We start from the raw sequence: 17,348 nt of genomic DNA, 5'->3' as shown, positions 1-17,348 counted from the left end.
AAATCTAAAATCAAACTAGTCCTACGACTATATTATATAGACTACACAAAATATAATTAATGACTTAGAAGATTTCATGGATAGTCTATATGTTACATAAAAAAACCAATATTTTTATGAAAAATTTGGATAGATCAATACATGCATCACTTAACATAACAAAATAATTAACTAATATCCTCGCTTATATACATAAGATTGAATCAATAATAAAAAAAACTTCAAAAGAATATGAATTATTTAATTTAAGCTATTACTAATATACAAGGCTTTGATAAATAACCTAAATATATAATATTTTAATAACCATTTTTTTTTGAAAAAATATTAACTCAAATCAATTGTAGTAAACATGTCAATTAGGACATTTTTATGGATCAAGCATTTTCAACAGAAGTGCAAAAGTATCAAAAGAATGAGGATGCACATAGTTCTATAGGACTCTTTTTGATGAAATATATCTAATGTTACCTTAATTATCTATGTACACATCATCAAAAATACCTCCATTTGAGCTTCTCTTAATGATGTATTTATTAAGTATTATAGTAGAGAAGTACTAGCTATTACACTTGGTCTCTACCAAATATTAATAGCCTCAAATATTTGATTCTTCACACAATCCAAGTTATTCAAGCAAACTAACTCCAAAAAAATCCTAAAAGGCAAGGACCTCAAATTAGATACCACTATGGCATACAAAACCATCAAGGTACAATAATCACACTATTTGACAAGATCCTCCTTGTCTAATTTTATAAATCCTAATATTTTAGATAAGATACAAGTTGAAGTTCTTGTGGAAAATCCTTCTATTGTACCTTGTTTCAATATTCCTCCTTCCAAACAATTAGAGTTATTAGACTCTCTCTCCAAATAATGACAAGAAAGAATCCTCCGCTTGCACTCTGCTAGGCCATGACTAATCAATTCCTTGATTTTAATTGACATTGTATTGCAAAATTGCGTCACATATATAAAAGAGATTCTTCCTTCTCCCTCACATCTTTTTCTAATTACAAATCCAAGGACAAATTTAAACTAACTATAGAGGATAATATGACATAGGATAAATTAAAAGATAGATAAAAAGAAAATAGAGCTAGGATAAAAGTTGGGAGACAAATAGAGGATCAAAAGCTCAAATAAAGATGAATAGAAGATAAGATGATATTTCTTTATATTTAAACTCAGGACTTAGCACAGTAAAGGCATTCCTTCTAGTTATATAAAAATTAGGTTAGTATAATAGTAGAAGATTAGTGGCGGATTACTTCTAAGTCTTTATTCTTGTATGGATCTATGAGACCCCTTATTGCAATAAAGCTTTCTCTTATTTCAATCTTACTACATGTTGATCTTATCAAATATGATGATATGGAAATAATTGGGAAGAAAAGCACTTGGATTGCACAATAATATACCTCAATCCAGTTTTTGAATTGTTAGAGACTCATCCAAGGGTTTGCAAGGATTTAGTTTATAAAACTTCATAAAACTTCAGTTCTTTGAAGCTATCAAAATACATATAACAATCTTGCTAACCAAATTTTGTAGAAACAATGAACATATTATTAAAATATATCTCTATAAAAGTTGAAGTTAATTCTTTGATTTCTTTTAATGTAAGCAATTGGTAAATCCAGTTTATGTGAGTAGAAGAAAAATAAAATAAAACGTGAATTTCAATGTATCAGTTTCAGCTGTCTACACATAAAGCTTCCAGCTTACCACATTGGAAAAAAGAAAAAAGAAAAAAAAAAAAGGATCGGGTAGTCCAGGACAACAAATTCGAAACTCGGATCAAAGTCTAATCCAATCCGGACATGGAAGGTAGGTTGGTCGAAAGAAAGGTCGGTGATTTGCTTGTTGCTCCCAGAAAGGAAGAATTAGAGCCAGAAAGGAATTCCAGAGGGTCAGCCAGCAAAGCTGAAACCTTTGCCGACTTGCACTCATGGCATTTCAACATTTAGAACACTTCCACTTCATAAGCAAGCACATCGGAAGTGTGGAAGATCAGCCAACACGTTAGATCCTAGCATTCTTTCATAGCGACCACACACCCCAAACATGTAGTGTGTACGGTGGTCTTACTTTATTCAGATATTGCGTATATTCCCGGTTTCTTACCCTCATGCTTGAGACAAGGAAACCACAGTCGGAAGTTCAACTGTAGAATCCTGATGACCTCGGCGAGCTGTGGTCAGTGCCTCGTTGAAGCTATGTGCAAGGAGACACTTTGGTCTAGACTCTGATAACTTGCAAAGATTTGAAAGATGATGCACGTTTTTTAATTTTTCGATTGAATTTGGACGTGTTCAATGGATTCTACTTGAGATCGTGGAAAACTTTGAAACGGATGTCAGTGGACAACTTCAAGAGCTGCAAAGCTTGAATAAAACTTTCAGCTTGCAGCTGCCGCAACTCGTCGTAATGCTAGCCCCTATCTCTTCCAATGTCGGTTGCCTTGTCAAACTTTCTTCCACTTGTAACTTTTAGTGCCTCTTTTTGCAAAAGTTACCAGGAAAAGAACACTCATATGTGACTCATTCATGGACACAATTTTGTATTCAGAATATTTATAGAATTTGTTGCATTGGTCAAATTCCTACCTCACCTGTTCTAGATCTCGTTGTCATGGACTGCTTTTGATTCAAGTTAACAAGTAATTGGGGGGTTGCTCTCGTGATAGGACATGAACTGGGGTATAGCAAGAATAGTGGGTCTGTTGGAAACTTGAGTAAAAGCTCTTAGATTTCCATAGAAAGTTGGAGGGACTCAAGTTGGACTAGCCTATTACGTTCTCACGAGTGGTGGAAAACTTGATCATTATCCCGCCAACATCTCTGACGGTCTTTCTTATTGGAATCCTGTCAAAATACAGCGTGTGATTAAGTAAACCTTTGAGTGAGCACACAGAATAAAATTTACAGTCCTTATCAAGGTGAAAAAAATATCTCTATTTAGAACCAATGACAGTCCTCGAATTGTCTTCACTCGCTTGGTCTTCTTCATTGTCATTAGATTCTGAACCCAGCTCTTTGTAGTCTTTCTCTAGAGCAGCTAAATCTTTCCGAGCTTCAGAAAACTCTCCCTCCTCCATGTCCTCACCAACATACCAATGGACAAAAGCCCGCTTCGAATACATGAGGTCGAACTTGTGGTCCAGCCGAGAGAATACCTCAGCAATCCTTGTTGTTTTAGAGATCATGCAGACCCCTCTTTGCACATGCCAGTAATGATCGAAATAAACATCGGTCTACGAAAGAACTCGTACTGGGACATGACTCAGAGATAATTACAAACATAACTCAAGATTTATCTCCGACATCTTGTACCTTTGCTAAATCTCCACCAGGCACGACTGTAGACCGCTGGTAGTTGATATGACATTTGAATCCAGTGGGACACCAGTCGACAAACTGAATAGTTCGTTTAGTCTTGATTGTGCTTACTGCTTGATTTACGTCCTTTGGGACAACGTCTCCCCGATACATCAAGCAGCAGGCCATATACTTGCCGTGTCTAGGATCACACTTGGCCATCATGCTGCTTGGATCGAAGCAGGAGTTAGTGATTCTTGCAACCGAGAGCTGCTCATGGTATGCCCTTTCGCATGAGGCTACAGGGGCATACAAGGATAGCATGAAGTGTATCCAGGGGTAGGGCACAGGACTGGTCTGAAATTCAGTGAGGTCCACATTAAAGGCACCGTCAAATTGAAGAGACGCAGTTGGAGACGACATCACCTGTTGGATGTCGTGGTTCCGTAACTGGTGGTTCCCCTCATATTTCATTTGCTTTGTAGTTTAGTATGATACATGTAGAGTAGTCTGGAGTAGAAGAGATGCGAGAGGCATTTGATTGATATGAATGGTACGGGAGACCGTACCTGGGTGACAAGACGGTTCAAAGTGGTGTATGTGGGACGCGCAATGTCAAGAAATTTACGGCATACGTCGTAAATTGCCTTGTTGTCCAGCATCACTGCCACTTCTGTATTCTCAAGGAGTGAGTGGGTGGACAGAACGCTGTTGTAAGGCTCTGCGATGACATTGGAGACATCAGGATTAGGATAAACAGTCATTCTTAATTTCAATTTCTTCCCGTAGTCCACTGACAGCCTCTCCAACAGTAAGGAACCCAATCCTGAGCCAGCTCCATCACCTACGGCATAGACCACAAGAAATCCCTGCAGACCAGTGCAGTTGTCTGCCAGCTTCCGAATGCGGTCCAAGCAAGCCTCCACAATCTCCTTTCTAACTAGCATGATGAGAACCAAATCCAGCAAACAGATCCAATTGTTAGAAATGCCACAGAATATCCCACATCCAATGTCAAGTTGCAAATATGTTCAGCTAGTTTGAAGGAAAAACATGGGAAGGTAGAGAATAGAGAACAATGTTGATTAATGAAAAGAGGAGATGGATTACAAAAACCTAATTGTAAAGTATGCTTGTATTGTTCACTATTTCAAAATTAATAATGTCCTTGCTAATTGGGTACTACAATGCCAATTAAAGCAAATAATACTTTTTGTGTAGTTTATCAAATAGAAAAAAAAAAAAAAAAAAAAAAAAAAAACACATGATGCAAAAATATTATAATTGGACAAAAATACACCATAATTTTCAAATGGACAATTCTTCAAACTTTATAGTTGCTATAAATTTTTTGCCTTAAGACTTTATATAAAAAGTAGATTTTAAGATATTGAGGCTATTAAAGAAATTATGCTGAATATAAAAATTAAAATTTGCAAAGTATTCTAATCAAGACATCTATAATAAAGATAAGACATGTATTTTTTATTTAATGGTATAAGATAAGTTTTTTGTGCTCTAGCAAATTAAAGGATTTAAGATGAATAAAACTAAGATTATTATTATTATGACAATTGTGAAATATAGATATTAGACAATATCCTCAAATTATAAAAAAGTGGTTATGTACTCAAGGATATTCTAAGGTTTGTTTTCTTGATGATTGAGTAGTAATCTCACAAGTCAATAGACAAAATATAATAAGACATATTTATAATAAACTTAGGGTTTCTTTAGAACAAGTTGCAATCACAAGTCAATAGACAAAATATAATAAGACATATTTATAATAAACTTAGGGTTTCCTTAGAACAAGTTGCAAACAGATCAAAATCAAGTCATAGCTCCCCAACACACACTTTAATCAATTTGACATAAATCCTCTTTGAAAATCTTGTTCAAAGACCAGTATTATTGTTTTTTATTTAATTTATTTTGTTTTTTTTATCTTTGCTTTATGCTCAAATAAATTAAAGACAATATTAAATGTCTCATTGGATTGTCAAGATCCAAGTCACCACAATATATAGAACTTAGGTAGTTATATTGCCTAGCAAGTTGTGTGCAACAATTTGGACAACATGTCCATTAATTTCTTTTTTAAGAGCTGACCAAACAATTCCAAGACAAGTTGTTTGTTTAATATCTGTATATACTTAAAGGAATATAATAAACTTAATAATAAACTAAGAGTTTCTTTAGACCCGCTTTCCCACCTCCCGTCTAGTTGTGCACAGTTCTTGCTCTAACACTATTTCGAACAAGGATCTAAAGAATAAACAAGGCTACACCGCTCTCTCCGTAATTGAGCTGACTTAGAGGACGGAGGAGTAGATGGGAGTGCTTCACTGCTAGACAACTTACAAAACTGCAATCGTGCTCCCTTGTTACGGCCTTTGAGCTAATTAGAAGCAATTTCATTATGAACGGAAGATGTGTATGCAGAGTTGCAAACAACTTCGAAAGTCTAAACGAACAAGGTGATAATTTCCCTGTGCAGCAAGCGAAACGACGACCGAAGGACAATCCTGAGACGCCGCTCACTCGAACAAAACAGCCATGGGATTGCAAGCGGAAAACGCCTAATGCAACAACCTCGTCCGAGTTGTAAGCCTTCTTCAACTCCCCCAACACGACGCTGACTACATTCGGACACGTACCTCGGTGACCCTCCGAAAATTGGAAGATGACAATGTCACCATCAATCGTCATGAGAGCCCTGACAACGTCGCCATCATTTCGTGCTAAGCCATGCGCAAATTTGAAGGCAACAGTTAGGCTCCAACCGCAACGACATCGCATCGCCAATGTCTCTCCTGCTATGCATGATCTGTTGCTACCAGATATTACCAGGCAGATTGCCAATGAACGAGTTGTAAAGCACTCAGACTCTTGAATCAACGCAGATCTTTGTGTTAAGACCATGGCGGTTTTTGTACTTACATCACAGCTGAAGGTAATCTAATTGTTTCCAGAAATTGAGAACTAATTAACCATGGCTAATTCTGACATGTATTTTCTAGGTGCATATGGAACCGAAATCGGTAGTTCGAACTGTCAAACAAATGTTCTGCTACAAACCGCAATACACATTTCGGTTAGTGTAGATTATTAAACAATCTACAACCGGATTAATTACTGAAGATTCATAAAAAAAATACAGGGTTGGACTAATTGACTATTATTTCTCACAAGCAGAGTATCAACATAAAAAATTCTGCGTCGATACATACTTCAGTATGGATACTGAGTAAAGCATTTTCTCAAAAACTTATAATTTAACATTATAATTCGACAAAAGTGTGGACAGAAATACCTAGACGTAATTAGTTTACAGAATGCAGAAAAATGACAATCAAGACACCCTCCGGACAGGACTGAAAGATAACAGTGCCCGCACATACTTCAAAAGAAAAAAAATCGGTGGGAAGATGAACTTTTAAGACGTGAACACCAACTGCAACGGCCGTAAAAAGGAATAAACACATGACTTTCATATATACAGATAAATAAGAGCTGGAGAACCCATTTCACATATTTGCAAACTAACTGAAAATTCCAAGTCAATATTTCTCAAATTCAATTGCAAAAAAAATATTAATAATGAAGCAAACAATATTCACAAATGATGACTATGCACAAACGTTTCAACGCCACCGAAGATAAAAACTAATAAACCGAATCTAGTCCCTCTTCCGTATATCAATTCAAAAGGTCTGCTCGTGCACTCTCACAGGCTTTCCTGGAGTTGTTTTCGGCGTCACGTCGTTTTTCATCGTGTCCAACGCTGTCTTCATGGCCTCCTTCGTCTGCTGGACCACGCCGCCGGGCTGGTTCGACTGTTCCCACTTCTCTCCCGCTACTCTGCTCACGTCGTTTGCCACTTGGCCAACCTTTTCGCGAGCAACTCCGGCTGCCTCGCTCACCTTCTGCTGGGTCGCACCCCCCGCGTTGGCGGTGCCCTGTTTCGTCTGCTCCCATTTCTCGCCCATCACATTTCCAGCTTCGCTGGCCTTGTCTCCGGCTGCTCCCGCCGCCTCGCGACTCTTCTCCTGAACGTTCCCAGCCGCGTCCGAAGCGCCCTGCTTGGCCTCCTCGTATCTCTGCCCAGCGACATCACCTGCTTGGTTCGCCTTGTCTTGTGTTGTCCCGGCTGCATTAGAAACCCCCTGCTTCGACTGCTCGCTGGACTGGGTTAGGGTCGTCTTCACATTCTCGTAGGCATTGCCCAGGAGGTTTCCCGCTTGCTGCAAGTAGCTACCGGTGCCTTGCTTGGCCTGCTCGGCATTATCGCCAGCTGCTCCAGCTACATCATTCGCCTTGTCCCGTGTGGCACCAGCAGCGTCAGAAGCTGCCTGCTTAGTTTGCTCCCACTTCTCGCCAGCTGCGTTTCCAGCCTCATCAACCTTGTCCTGCGCTGTGCCCGCGCCATCCTGCTCAAGCATGGACACGTATTTTAATACCCGACGCAATAACAGCGTACCTAAACTGAAAAGGTATCCAAGAGGTCTCTGCAAGCACACGTTCCCTGCAAACCAAACCCTCCCGAGTTGTCATAGCCACGTCACTAGCCCTGCCTGGCGGCTCTGAATCGTGATTCTCAGAAACAGTTCAGATCCAAAACGTGAACCCTGCGGATCCATTTCCGACCATTCCAAAAGCCTACGAAAGCGTTGTTCCGAACTCGAAAACAATCCTAACACGTTGAAAAACACCCCAACGTCTCTCACCTTGGTCGCTTGCTGGGCCTCGCCAGCCTTGCGCTCCCCAAAGTGCTTAGTGTCCTCATACTGCTTGGCAGCGGCGTCCTGGTTGCTGTTGTAAGAAGCCATCTCGCAAAATCGAATCGGATTTAGACAAGCAAAAGAAGAAAGCTCGGTAAGGATATGTGTGTTACAAATAGAAAATGTATGCAGTTAGAGAAGTAGAAGTTGATGCAAGTGTGAGTGCTGGGTGACAATCACAGCTTCTTATATATGAAACTTGGTAGAGGAGCTGGCGATTTCAAGCATTGCAGCTTAGAACACTTGGCACAACCCAGATAACTTAGAGGCTGGCCCACAACCAAATCGGGCAGATTGGGCACATTGGGGTTCCCCATACGTGGCAGCTGGAGAGGGGAGAGCTTGGCGCCCAAGCCCAGCGTTTCCCTTGCACCGGGTTGCTCTGGACACGACAACGCAAGACGAATTTGCAGAGCGTACATGGTACAACGACTTCTGGAAGCTCCGGAGGCCTTTGTCGCGGGTGGTGAATAGTCTGGGCTCCGCATCGTGGAATGGGGTTGGTGGTTCCGACCAGCGGCGTTTCTTCGAAGCGCCGAAGACTCGACTTCGCTCACGCCTCCTCACGCAACAAACTGGAAGATTTTGGAAAAATGTGCTAGAATTTGTTTGGATTGTGTATATATTAGTGAAAACATGTGCCGTCTAGCACGAGACTGCTTCCTCGGAATCCAAACAAAGATCTTTCCACTTGGAAAACTTGTATGAAAGGACAGGCTGATATCTCAGCTTCAGTTGATAAATTTGAGGTGTAACTTGGTTTATGCGATGACTTATTTATGTCCTGTCTTTCTGTTGTCGTTTGTCTCATGTGCGACGTTTTGCTTCTTCATTGTGTGTGACATATGTGTACGTAGGTAACTTCAACATGACATAATGAAAAAACAAAGTAAGCGAGAACACAATGACTCCACTCTCTTAGTTGAACGGAAATTGTTTAATTTGTTATGATAAGCAAAGCTTAGAAGGTATGCTGAAAATTCGTTCACAGGCATCTGTACATCTGTGTGTATGTACGTGTACATACGTACGTACGTACATTCCTCTTATCTGTTACATGTATAAAGTCTCCATCCAAATTTACTAACGAATGTTCAAATTCTGATAAAACCCAACTTCGTTTGCTTCATCTGTCATGTACAATGTTGCGGATACTTTAGTTCAAGGGATTTAATAAATCCTACCAATGAAATGCTTTTGACATAGCTACCTGGTTACTCCATGTACCTTCATTACTCTCATTGACGAGATGCAGTAAAATACTCTACATAATTCACCAACTTGATTTCATTCACATGATCAAATTTTTAACTCTTCTCCGCTGATCCCACAATGTTGCTCCAATTGACCCAGTGTTGTGGTGCAGAAACATTCATGAGAAGTTGAAACAAGCTCGGATATGAGGATCATTCATACAAAACATTCAGGGAATGATCGTCGCAGCTGGAAATTTCGGGTTGCAGTTGCAGCATTTTCAATCCACAAAAAAATCACCGCCTCCGTGAAATCCAACAAAAATGAGGAGTGGCAGCGGAAGAGGAGGAGAAATAGGAAACATATACCGAACGAATGTGAAGCTCATCCCCACCACCTCAGTTAGGTGCAAGCGGCTCGCCTTCATATCTGCACCTTCCGGATAGACTTCTCGGTCACCGAGCACTGAAAGCAGCAACCGTTGCAAGGGACCCACTTGCCCATCTGGCAAACTGTGACAAGTGTCCCCGCTTGCGATTGCTCTAACCCGCCACGTGTCTACCAAGTCATACTTATAACCAGCGCCCTGCGACCTTCCCGAGCATCAGCGTGTTCATCGTGTTGAATAGCAGTCCATCCCAGCATTCCAGCTCTCGGAGTCAGTGCACAAGTCTAGTCCCCAACTTCGCTACACACATCTCTCTTGCTCCTTGCTCCACGCTTACCTCAAGCTTCCAGGAATGGCTTCGTACCAGAGCAACCAGGACGCCGTCGCCAAGCAGGCTGAAGATGCCAAGCATACTGGGCAGCGCAAGGCCGGCGAGGCCCAGCAAGCCACCAAGGTGAGAAACGTGACGCGGTGTGGCAGTTGGTGATTGGGTTGACGTTGGTTTTTGTGGAGTTTTGTGGGAGTTTTGCGGGGCGTTGGCGTGGTGGGATTTGGTGGGAGGGGGGAGGGGGCCATTGGCGAGATGAGGAGATGAGGAGCACGTAGCGTTGTGTAAGCGTGAGTGGGTTTGGTGTCCCAGGATGCTGCCGGAGCTGCCCAAGACAAGGCGCACGACGCAGCGGGAGCGGCAGGCGACAAGGCCAACGAAGCTGGCAACGTAGCCGGGGAGAAATGGGAGCAGACGAAACACGGTGCTTCCGATGCTGCTGGTGCGGCGCAGGGCAAGGCAAATGAAGCTGGAGGCGCGGCTGGCGAGAAATGGGAGCAGGCGAAGCAGGGTGCCGCCGATGCCGCCGGTGCTACGCAGGACAAGGCAAGCGAAGTAGCAGGAGCAGCTGGCGACAAGGCTTCGCAAGCCGGTGACGTGGCTGGCGAGAAGTGGGATCAGACGAAGCAAGCGTCATCGGAAGCCGCACAAGCGGCATCCGACAAAGCGGCGGAGGCGAAGGATAGCGCAGGCGGTTTGTTGCAACAGGCAGGGAATGCAGTGAGCAATGCCTACCAGAGCGTGAAGGAGGCAGTGACTCCGAAGCAGTAGACAGGGAATGTGGTAGAGACGGGATGTGGGTGGAGGGTAGGGTCCTGTGTGGATGTGAATAATGTACAGAGAGATGATTCGATTGGATAATACAATTGTGAGTTTCACACATCTGGATGCCTGAAGTGGATTTGGTGGAAGCGTGGATGCACGTATTGGGGAGGGTTGGGAAGCGAGGTGTGATGAAGAAACAAGCTGGGTCGCAGCTACGAGTGGATGCCATGGCCTGTGATGAGTGGTTACATGTGAAGAGCGCTTTCTTGTGATGTCGGATGCGGAGGAGTGTTGGGCAGTTGGACACTGCACGTCCTGGAGTGGTATTTCTGCCGTGGTGAAAACCCAGAGCATTGACCTTGTTCCTGATCCGTCGTTTCACTCGATTGCGTCTTACTTTCACCTTGCTCATCCTCCTTGTCTTGTTGTATTCACTTGACTATCTCTTCACGATTGTCACCCGATCGCACTAGCTCGGTACCTTCACTGTTGTGAGCATGTGCTCCTTTGAGAGTACTAGCTCACCTCTCTAATGTTCTTATATTCATCTGATTAATCTAGTTCTTGTCAGTTCTTGCCAGTTCTTCTTGAACTTCTTTTTAGATCTCGAGCCTGTATTTCTGTGTCCATGACATTTTTTATGTCCATGACACTTACTGTGAGAATTTTATAATTCTTCTACATAAAGAATGTTGTCATACGATGTGACATAAATTATAGCAGCTAGATGGTGAAGATTAAAGTATAAGATTATTGAAGCATGCATCTAGTCATGATGAGCTTATTGTCTTGAAGAAGTTTGTAAAGTGTGAATTTTTGTGTTGTATTGTAATCTTTGTGAGGGTAAAGAAATTTTGGCTAAAACCAGATGTGAGCTAAAACAAACCCTCTTATTGGTAGTTTATTCTAATTCTCAACTTCTAGTTTTCTACATATTTTATTTATGAGAACTTTATGCTTAAGTTTCAATTAATTCCCTCTTAATCTCTCTAAATAAGACTTAAGCATTAAGATACTATTAACATGTGAAATACAAGAACATTCATATATCATACATACAACATAAAAACTCAAAAAACTTTTATGACTTGAGAAAATAATTTTAGATTTTTACATTTTTTTTTTTTTTTTTGCTTACTTAAATTCTTGCCAAAGACCCCTTTAAACTTGTTAAACTGCCTTCATTAAATACTAGAACAATCCATAAACAACCATGCATATAATATAAATTAAAGTTAAGCTTTTAATTCTTTCATAATTTATTTATATAATTTATATAAACCTTCATCTATCGACTTATTCCTATTTCAATACAATTTATCATTTGTAAATAAATTTTTATATATGAAGGATTTTTCATCAACAAATGAAAACTTATCTATGCCACACTCTCATCTATTATAATTTCATCCATTTAAAAATTTATTTTTGAATAAAATTCATCCTATTGGATTTTTGTCAAACTTTAACTTAATGTCGTTTTATTTTAATTTAGATTCATTTAGCTTACTAATTCCATCCTATTGTAAATATATCCTACTCTAGAATTTATCATATACAAGATTGATACTTTAAAAATTCTAATAGAAGAATGGGATACATTAAAGAGGCCTTAATTGCTATGCCATTGTTGAATAGAAGGCCTGTTGGTTTTCTTCTATAAAGCTTTGAGAAACAATACTATCCAATTTATAAGGTCCTGTCATAGACATATACATTTACTCCAATAGTTACATATATGATTAGATTGAAGTAAATAAATATAGATTAATTTCATAATGTCTTCTAGAAAAGCTTCTTAGAAGCTTCATAGATACAATTTTGACTTTAGATGTATTCAAAAGTTAGAAACTTGGCCAACAAGTTAATCATATGTTGGTAGCTTGTGGAATAAGTTAACTCCATATAATAACTTGTGGAACAAGCTAACTATGTAATGCATACATAGATAACTTGCCTTGCAAATTATGATATTTAACTAGCATAATCAACACATATTGGAGGCTCTATAGAATATTGCCACATTATTGTATTACATGTTGACTTGCTTGGGAATGCACCAGGCACCTAGCTGTGGAAGGTGAGGTTGTGTTTCACAAACATCCAAAAAATCCTAATAGGTTTCACCCATATGAAAAGAATATAATATAAATTTTGATTCAAAATTATTAAAAAATAATATTTTTAGTAGCTCCAATCACACACAAACTTCAATTACCTTGTTACTTTCGTATTTAAGCAATTTAGTTTTTTCTTATAAGCCCCAATTCTAATTAATGAGCTTTAATAGGCTGTAACTTCTAATTTGATTGTCCACTTGATGTAGAATTTTGCATGCAATTGTCAATATAAGTCTTCTATAAGCTTGAGAATTTTCAATCCAATCCAACTTATAGATTGTGAGAGAACCTCTAAAAAATGCATTGATGTCACTCAGCCACCAATTTGAAAAGTGAAGCAAAAATCCTAGTAGTGATTTCTCCTTCTTTAACTATTAATTTAGCTCAAAATTGGTGTACAGCTTGATCTTCAAGTCTTTCAACACCATGCCAAATTTCACCTTGATCCGATTAGTAGATCTCTAGATATCATAGAAATTCTAACCAACCCCGAATTACCAACTTCTGAAACCCTCTTGTGCTAAAAACTAGATATCTCTAAATCACACCATTAGATTATTACAAAATTTTGTATACACTTAGCACACTCAATAATCCAAACAATATCAAATTTCGAACCGTAGATGCTACCTTCATTGTACGAACTAGCCAAAATTGCTAGCCCTAGTTATATTATATAAAACCCAATTCACCAATATAAACCTTGACTATGAACAATAAGATCTATAACGAATTTGTAGTCAAATCTTTTTGAGGTAGTTATTCAAAGTATATCGGTACTTCATGTAAAGTTTTATGTTGTTTGAACCGTCCAATCATGAGTTATGAGTTGTTGAAGTTTGGAAAACATTTCTCATAGGGATATATAAGGTTTTAAGATAGTTAATCATACATTTGGATTTTTTTTTGTTACTTGACTTATGTATTGATGCAATTGCCCTAAAATAGAAAATATTATATATATATATATATATATATATATACATAAACTTAGTACTTTTATAACTTAGACTTGATTTGAGCATTTTGATGATCAAGGTAATGAAGATTAAGAGGTTTTAAAATTGAGAGGTAATAAAGATTGAGAGGTTTTAAGATTGAGAGGTTATAAATATTGAGAGGTTTTAAGATTGAGAGGTTTTAAGATTGAGAGGTTATAAATATTGAGAGGTTTTAAGATTGAGAGGTTATAAATATTGAGAGGTTTTAAGATTGAGAGGTTATAAAGATTGAAAGGTTTTAAGTTTGAAAGGTAATAAAGATTGAGAGGTTTTAAGATTGAGAGGTAATAAAGATTGAACGGAGTACATTGATGAAAATTTGGAAAAGAACTTCATACACTTGTAAATTTCTAGTTGAGGCTCCTATCATATTTTTGAAAAAGAAAGATGAATCTATGTGGATGGGTGTGGATTATCGAGGACTCAATATGATTACCATCAAAAATAAGTATCCTTTGCCTTTAATTTCAGAACTTTTTGACCAACTCAATTAGGCAAAGATCTATACCAAAATAGATCTATGAAGAGTATACAACTTAGTTAGTATCAAAGAAGGAGATGAATGGAAGACTTCTTTTCAAACTAGGTATGAATATTTTTAATATAATGTCATGCCATTTGGACTTATGAATGCACCAGCTCCTTTTCAACATCTTATGAATGATGTTTTTTATGAGTTTTTGGATGATTTTATCATTTATTATTTATACAATATTCTAATCTATTCTAATAATACAAAAGAATATGAATTTCATGTTCGTCTTGTGTTACAAAAATATAGACATGCAAGATTATATGCCAAGTTCTACACTATTCAATTTGACTTTTTAGGATACATCATTTTTAACAAAGGCGATGTGATAGATTCCAAGATGGTCCAAATTATCATAGATTAGAAGATTCAAAAAATAATATGAAATGTGTAATGTTTTTTGGATTATGTTAATTACTACCATATCTTCATAAATAATTGTTCTCAAGTTGCAGCTCCACTTATACGTTTGACTTGTAAAGACAAACTTGAGTGGAATAAATAAATAAAAGCATCATTTGATGCTTTAAAGAAGGAATTTACTTCTGCACCAATCTTATAGTGTGTCACTTTTTTAAGGCAATTTTTGTAGAAACAAATGTATTAGACTTTGCTATGGGTGCCATATTGTCACAAATACAAATAGATGATAAACTCCATCTAATAACTTTCTATTCCAAGAAATTTTTAATAGCCAAGATTAATTATGAGATCTATGATAAAGAGCTCATTGCGATTGTCGATTCATTTTAAGAATAATGTCATTATCTGAAAGGCGCTATAAGTCTAATCACCATATATATAAATCATAAGAACCTCGAGTACTTCATGTCAATATGTATTTTGAATCATTGTCAAGCCTATTGAAACATGTGTTTATCTAGATTCAGTTTCAAGTTCACTTATCAACTCGAAAAATAATAAGGTCTATCAAAAGTCCTTTTTAGACGTTCTTATCTTACACCAAAAGAAAGAAATGCATCTTTTGATCAACAAAGAATGATTCTCTTGAAGTCCAAGCATTTTTATCTTCGAGCAATAAAATCAACATTGACTATTGATGCAATCTTTGTCAAGCAAATTCAATCAAGTATGTCTTCTGATCTTCTTAATCATGATATCCAGAATATTTTTTCTAAGTCCTATATTATTTCAAAGTTTGAGTTCAAGAACAACCTACTATATTTTGAAGATCGCTTATACATTCTAGAAGGTGAGACATGATAACATTGTCATATTATGTATTTTCTTGCTTGGAAATGCATTGGGCACCTAGCTGTGGAAGGTCAGGTTGAGTTTCAGAAGTATCTAAGAAATTCTAATAGATTTCATCCATATAAAAAGAATATAATCCAAATTTTAATTCAAAAGTGCTAAAAAACACTCTTCTTAGTAGCCTTAATCATACATAAATCCCAATTATCTTATTACTTTCATATTTAAGCAATTTAGATTTTTCTTATAAGTCCTAACCTTAATCAATGAGCTTTGACAAGCTGTAACTTCTAATCTAACCATCCATTTGATGTGAAATTTTACATAAAATTATTAATGTAAGTCTTTTATATGCTCAAGAATTTTCAGTCTAATTCAACTTACAAATTGTGAGAGAACTTCCAAAAACTACATTGATGTTACTCGGCCACCAACTTGAAAGGTGAAGCAAAAGTTCTAGTAGTAATTTTTCTTTTTCCAACAATTAGCTTCAACTCAAAATTGATATGCAACTTGATCTTCAAGTCCTTCAAGACCATGCCAAATTTCACCTTGATTTGACTAGTAGATCTTTAGATATCATAGAAACGCTACCCAATCCCAAACTACTAACTTCCAAAATCCTCTTGTGCTAAAAATTAGCACATTATTAGATTATTACAAAATTTTGTATACACTTAGCACATCCAATAGCACAAATAATATCAAATTTTGAATTATAGATGCCACACCAATTGCACGAATTAGCCAAAATTGCTAGTCCTAGTTATATTATATAAAACCCAAATTATTAATATAAATCCTAACTTTGAATAACAATTGTTAAGTCTTCAAAAATCCTACAAAAAAAATTCTTATGCCTCTAGAAAAAGCTTCAAGATAACTCTCAAATTTCAACCTCCAATCTTTAAATGGATCCTTAATTTACCCTAGGTGGTTGTTTTAGTGACCAAAGGTCTGATTTTGACCCTATCTCACAAATGGTCGACCTTTGAGTATCAATCTAACCTATCTTAAAGATTTTTTAGCCCAATCCTATCTTCAACTTAATCCTAGTATCAACTATATCAACCATTTATCCCTTCTATTCTAATTTTAATAATTTATGGCCTTTCTAAGGCAATAAAAGAGTTTCTATATCCTAGGAGGTAAAAATACTAACTAACTTTTATCTACTTGCTATTAAGACAAGAAAATAGGCTATAAGGGCTTTCATAAAAGTCTTATTAAAATATTTTGAATTCTTGTTGAATTAATATAATAGAATATTAATTAAAAAATAATTTTTAGTCATATTTTTATTACACAATTGTGTCATAATACGACATTGTGTCCTTCAAGCTCGTCATGATTTTTCAATAGTCGGACATTTTGGATACAAGATGACTTTGGAGCTAATATCAAGAGATTTTTGGTGGCTTCAAATATGAAAGGCAGTCAAAGCCTTCGTACAATCATACAGTACTTGTTCAAGATCCAAAACTCCTTGTTATTGACCTTATGGACTTCTTCAATAGTTACTAATTCTAGAACAACCATGGTCTTCCGTTTCTATGGATTTTATCAAGGAACTTTTAGTGTCAAGTTTATATGGCTTTATATTTGTAATTGTAGATCGCTTCACCAAAATAGCATATTTTGTACTTTGTACAAAAACAATTTCAGGTGAAGAAATAGCTAAGTTTTTTATTGATAATA

General features: G+C 37.4%; 3 protein-coding genes across 3 annotated transcripts; 1 reads left to right on the top strand and 2 right to left on the bottom strand.

Annotated features, from left to right (window-relative positions):
* Nucleotides 1–2,561: 2,561 nt before the first annotated feature.
* On the bottom strand, nucleotides 2,562–5,212 carry LOC112279253 (tubulin alpha-4 chain). Its single transcript, XM_090248558.1, has 3 exons — nucleotides 3,893–5,212; nucleotides 3,339–3,680; nucleotides 2,562–2,870 (listed from the first exon to the last, which is right to left on the bottom strand). The coding sequence occupies exons 1-3, from the start codon at nucleotides 4,268–4,270 to the stop codon at nucleotides 2,805–2,807; spliced, it is 786 nt and encodes a 261-aa protein (XP_090104684.1). The 5' UTR covers nucleotides 4,271–5,212; the 3' UTR covers nucleotides 2,562–2,804.
* Nucleotides 5,213–6,873: 1,661 nt separating this feature from the next.
* LOC112279252 (uncharacterized) lies at nucleotides 6,874–8,871 on the bottom strand. The gene is made up of 2 exons (XM_024513496.3): nucleotides 8,054–8,871; nucleotides 6,874–7,756 (listed from the first exon to the last, which is right to left on the bottom strand). Exons 1-2 carry the CDS (start codon nucleotides 8,153–8,155, stop codon nucleotides 7,031–7,033), a joined length of 828 nt encoding a protein of 275 aa, XP_024369264.1. The 5' UTR covers nucleotides 8,156–8,871; the 3' UTR covers nucleotides 6,874–7,030.
* Nucleotides 8,872–9,904: 1,033 nt separating this feature from the next.
* LOC112279637 (uncharacterized) lies at nucleotides 9,905–10,899 on the top strand. The gene is made up of 2 exons (XM_024514270.2): nucleotides 9,905–10,143; nucleotides 10,330–10,899. The coding sequence occupies exons 1-2, from the start codon at nucleotides 10,042–10,044 to the stop codon at nucleotides 10,786–10,788; spliced, it is 561 nt and encodes a 186-aa protein (XP_024370038.1). The 5' UTR covers nucleotides 9,905–10,041; the 3' UTR covers nucleotides 10,789–10,899.
* Nucleotides 10,900–17,348: the final 6,449 nt, after the last annotated feature.

The sequence above is a fragment of the Physcomitrium patens genome, chromosome 3 (assembly GCF_059467195.1).
Source record: "Physcomitrium patens ecotype Gransden chromosome 3, ASM5946719v1, whole genome shotgun sequence".
NCBI classification, from domain to species: domain Eukaryota; kingdom Viridiplantae; phylum Streptophyta; class Bryopsida; order Funariales; family Funariaceae; genus Physcomitrium; species Physcomitrium patens.
The sequence above is the reverse complement of the archived record's forward strand: the minus strand, read 5'-3'. Positions and strand labels throughout refer to the sequence as shown.

What these genes read in the sequence shown, in the direction of transcription:
- LOC112279253 (XM_090248558.1), bottom strand. Translation starts at nt 4,270, where the DNA reads ATGCTAGTTAGAAAGGAGATTGTGGAGGCTTGCTTGGACCGCATTCGG. An exon ending in TGAACCGTCTTGTCACCCAG is followed by an intron (nt 3,681 to 3,892) that starts GTACGGTCTCCC and finishes ACTGAATTTCAG; the next exon opens with ACCAGTCCTGTGCCCTACCC. An exon ending in CTGGTGGAGATTTAGCAAAG is followed by an intron (nt 2,871 to 3,338) that starts GTACAAGATGTC and finishes GTATTTTGACAG; the next exon opens with GATTCCAATAAGAAAGACCG.
- LOC112279252 (XM_024513496.3), bottom strand. Translation starts at nt 8,155, where the DNA reads ATGGCTTCTTACAACAGCAACCAGGACGCCGCTGCCAAGCAGTATGAG. An exon ending in AGGCCCAGCAAGCGACCAAG is followed by an intron (nt 7,757 to 8,053) that starts GTGAGAGACGTT and finishes ATGCTTGAGCAG; the next exon opens with GATGGCGCGGGCACAGCGCA.
- LOC112279637 (XM_024514270.2), top strand. Translation starts at nt 10,042, where the DNA reads ATGGCTTCGTACCAGAGCAACCAGGACGCCGTCGCCAAGCAGGCTGAA. An exon ending in AGGCCCAGCAAGCCACCAAG is followed by an intron (nt 10,144 to 10,329) that starts GTGAGAAACGTG and finishes TTGGTGTCCCAG; the next exon opens with GATGCTGCCGGAGCTGCCCA.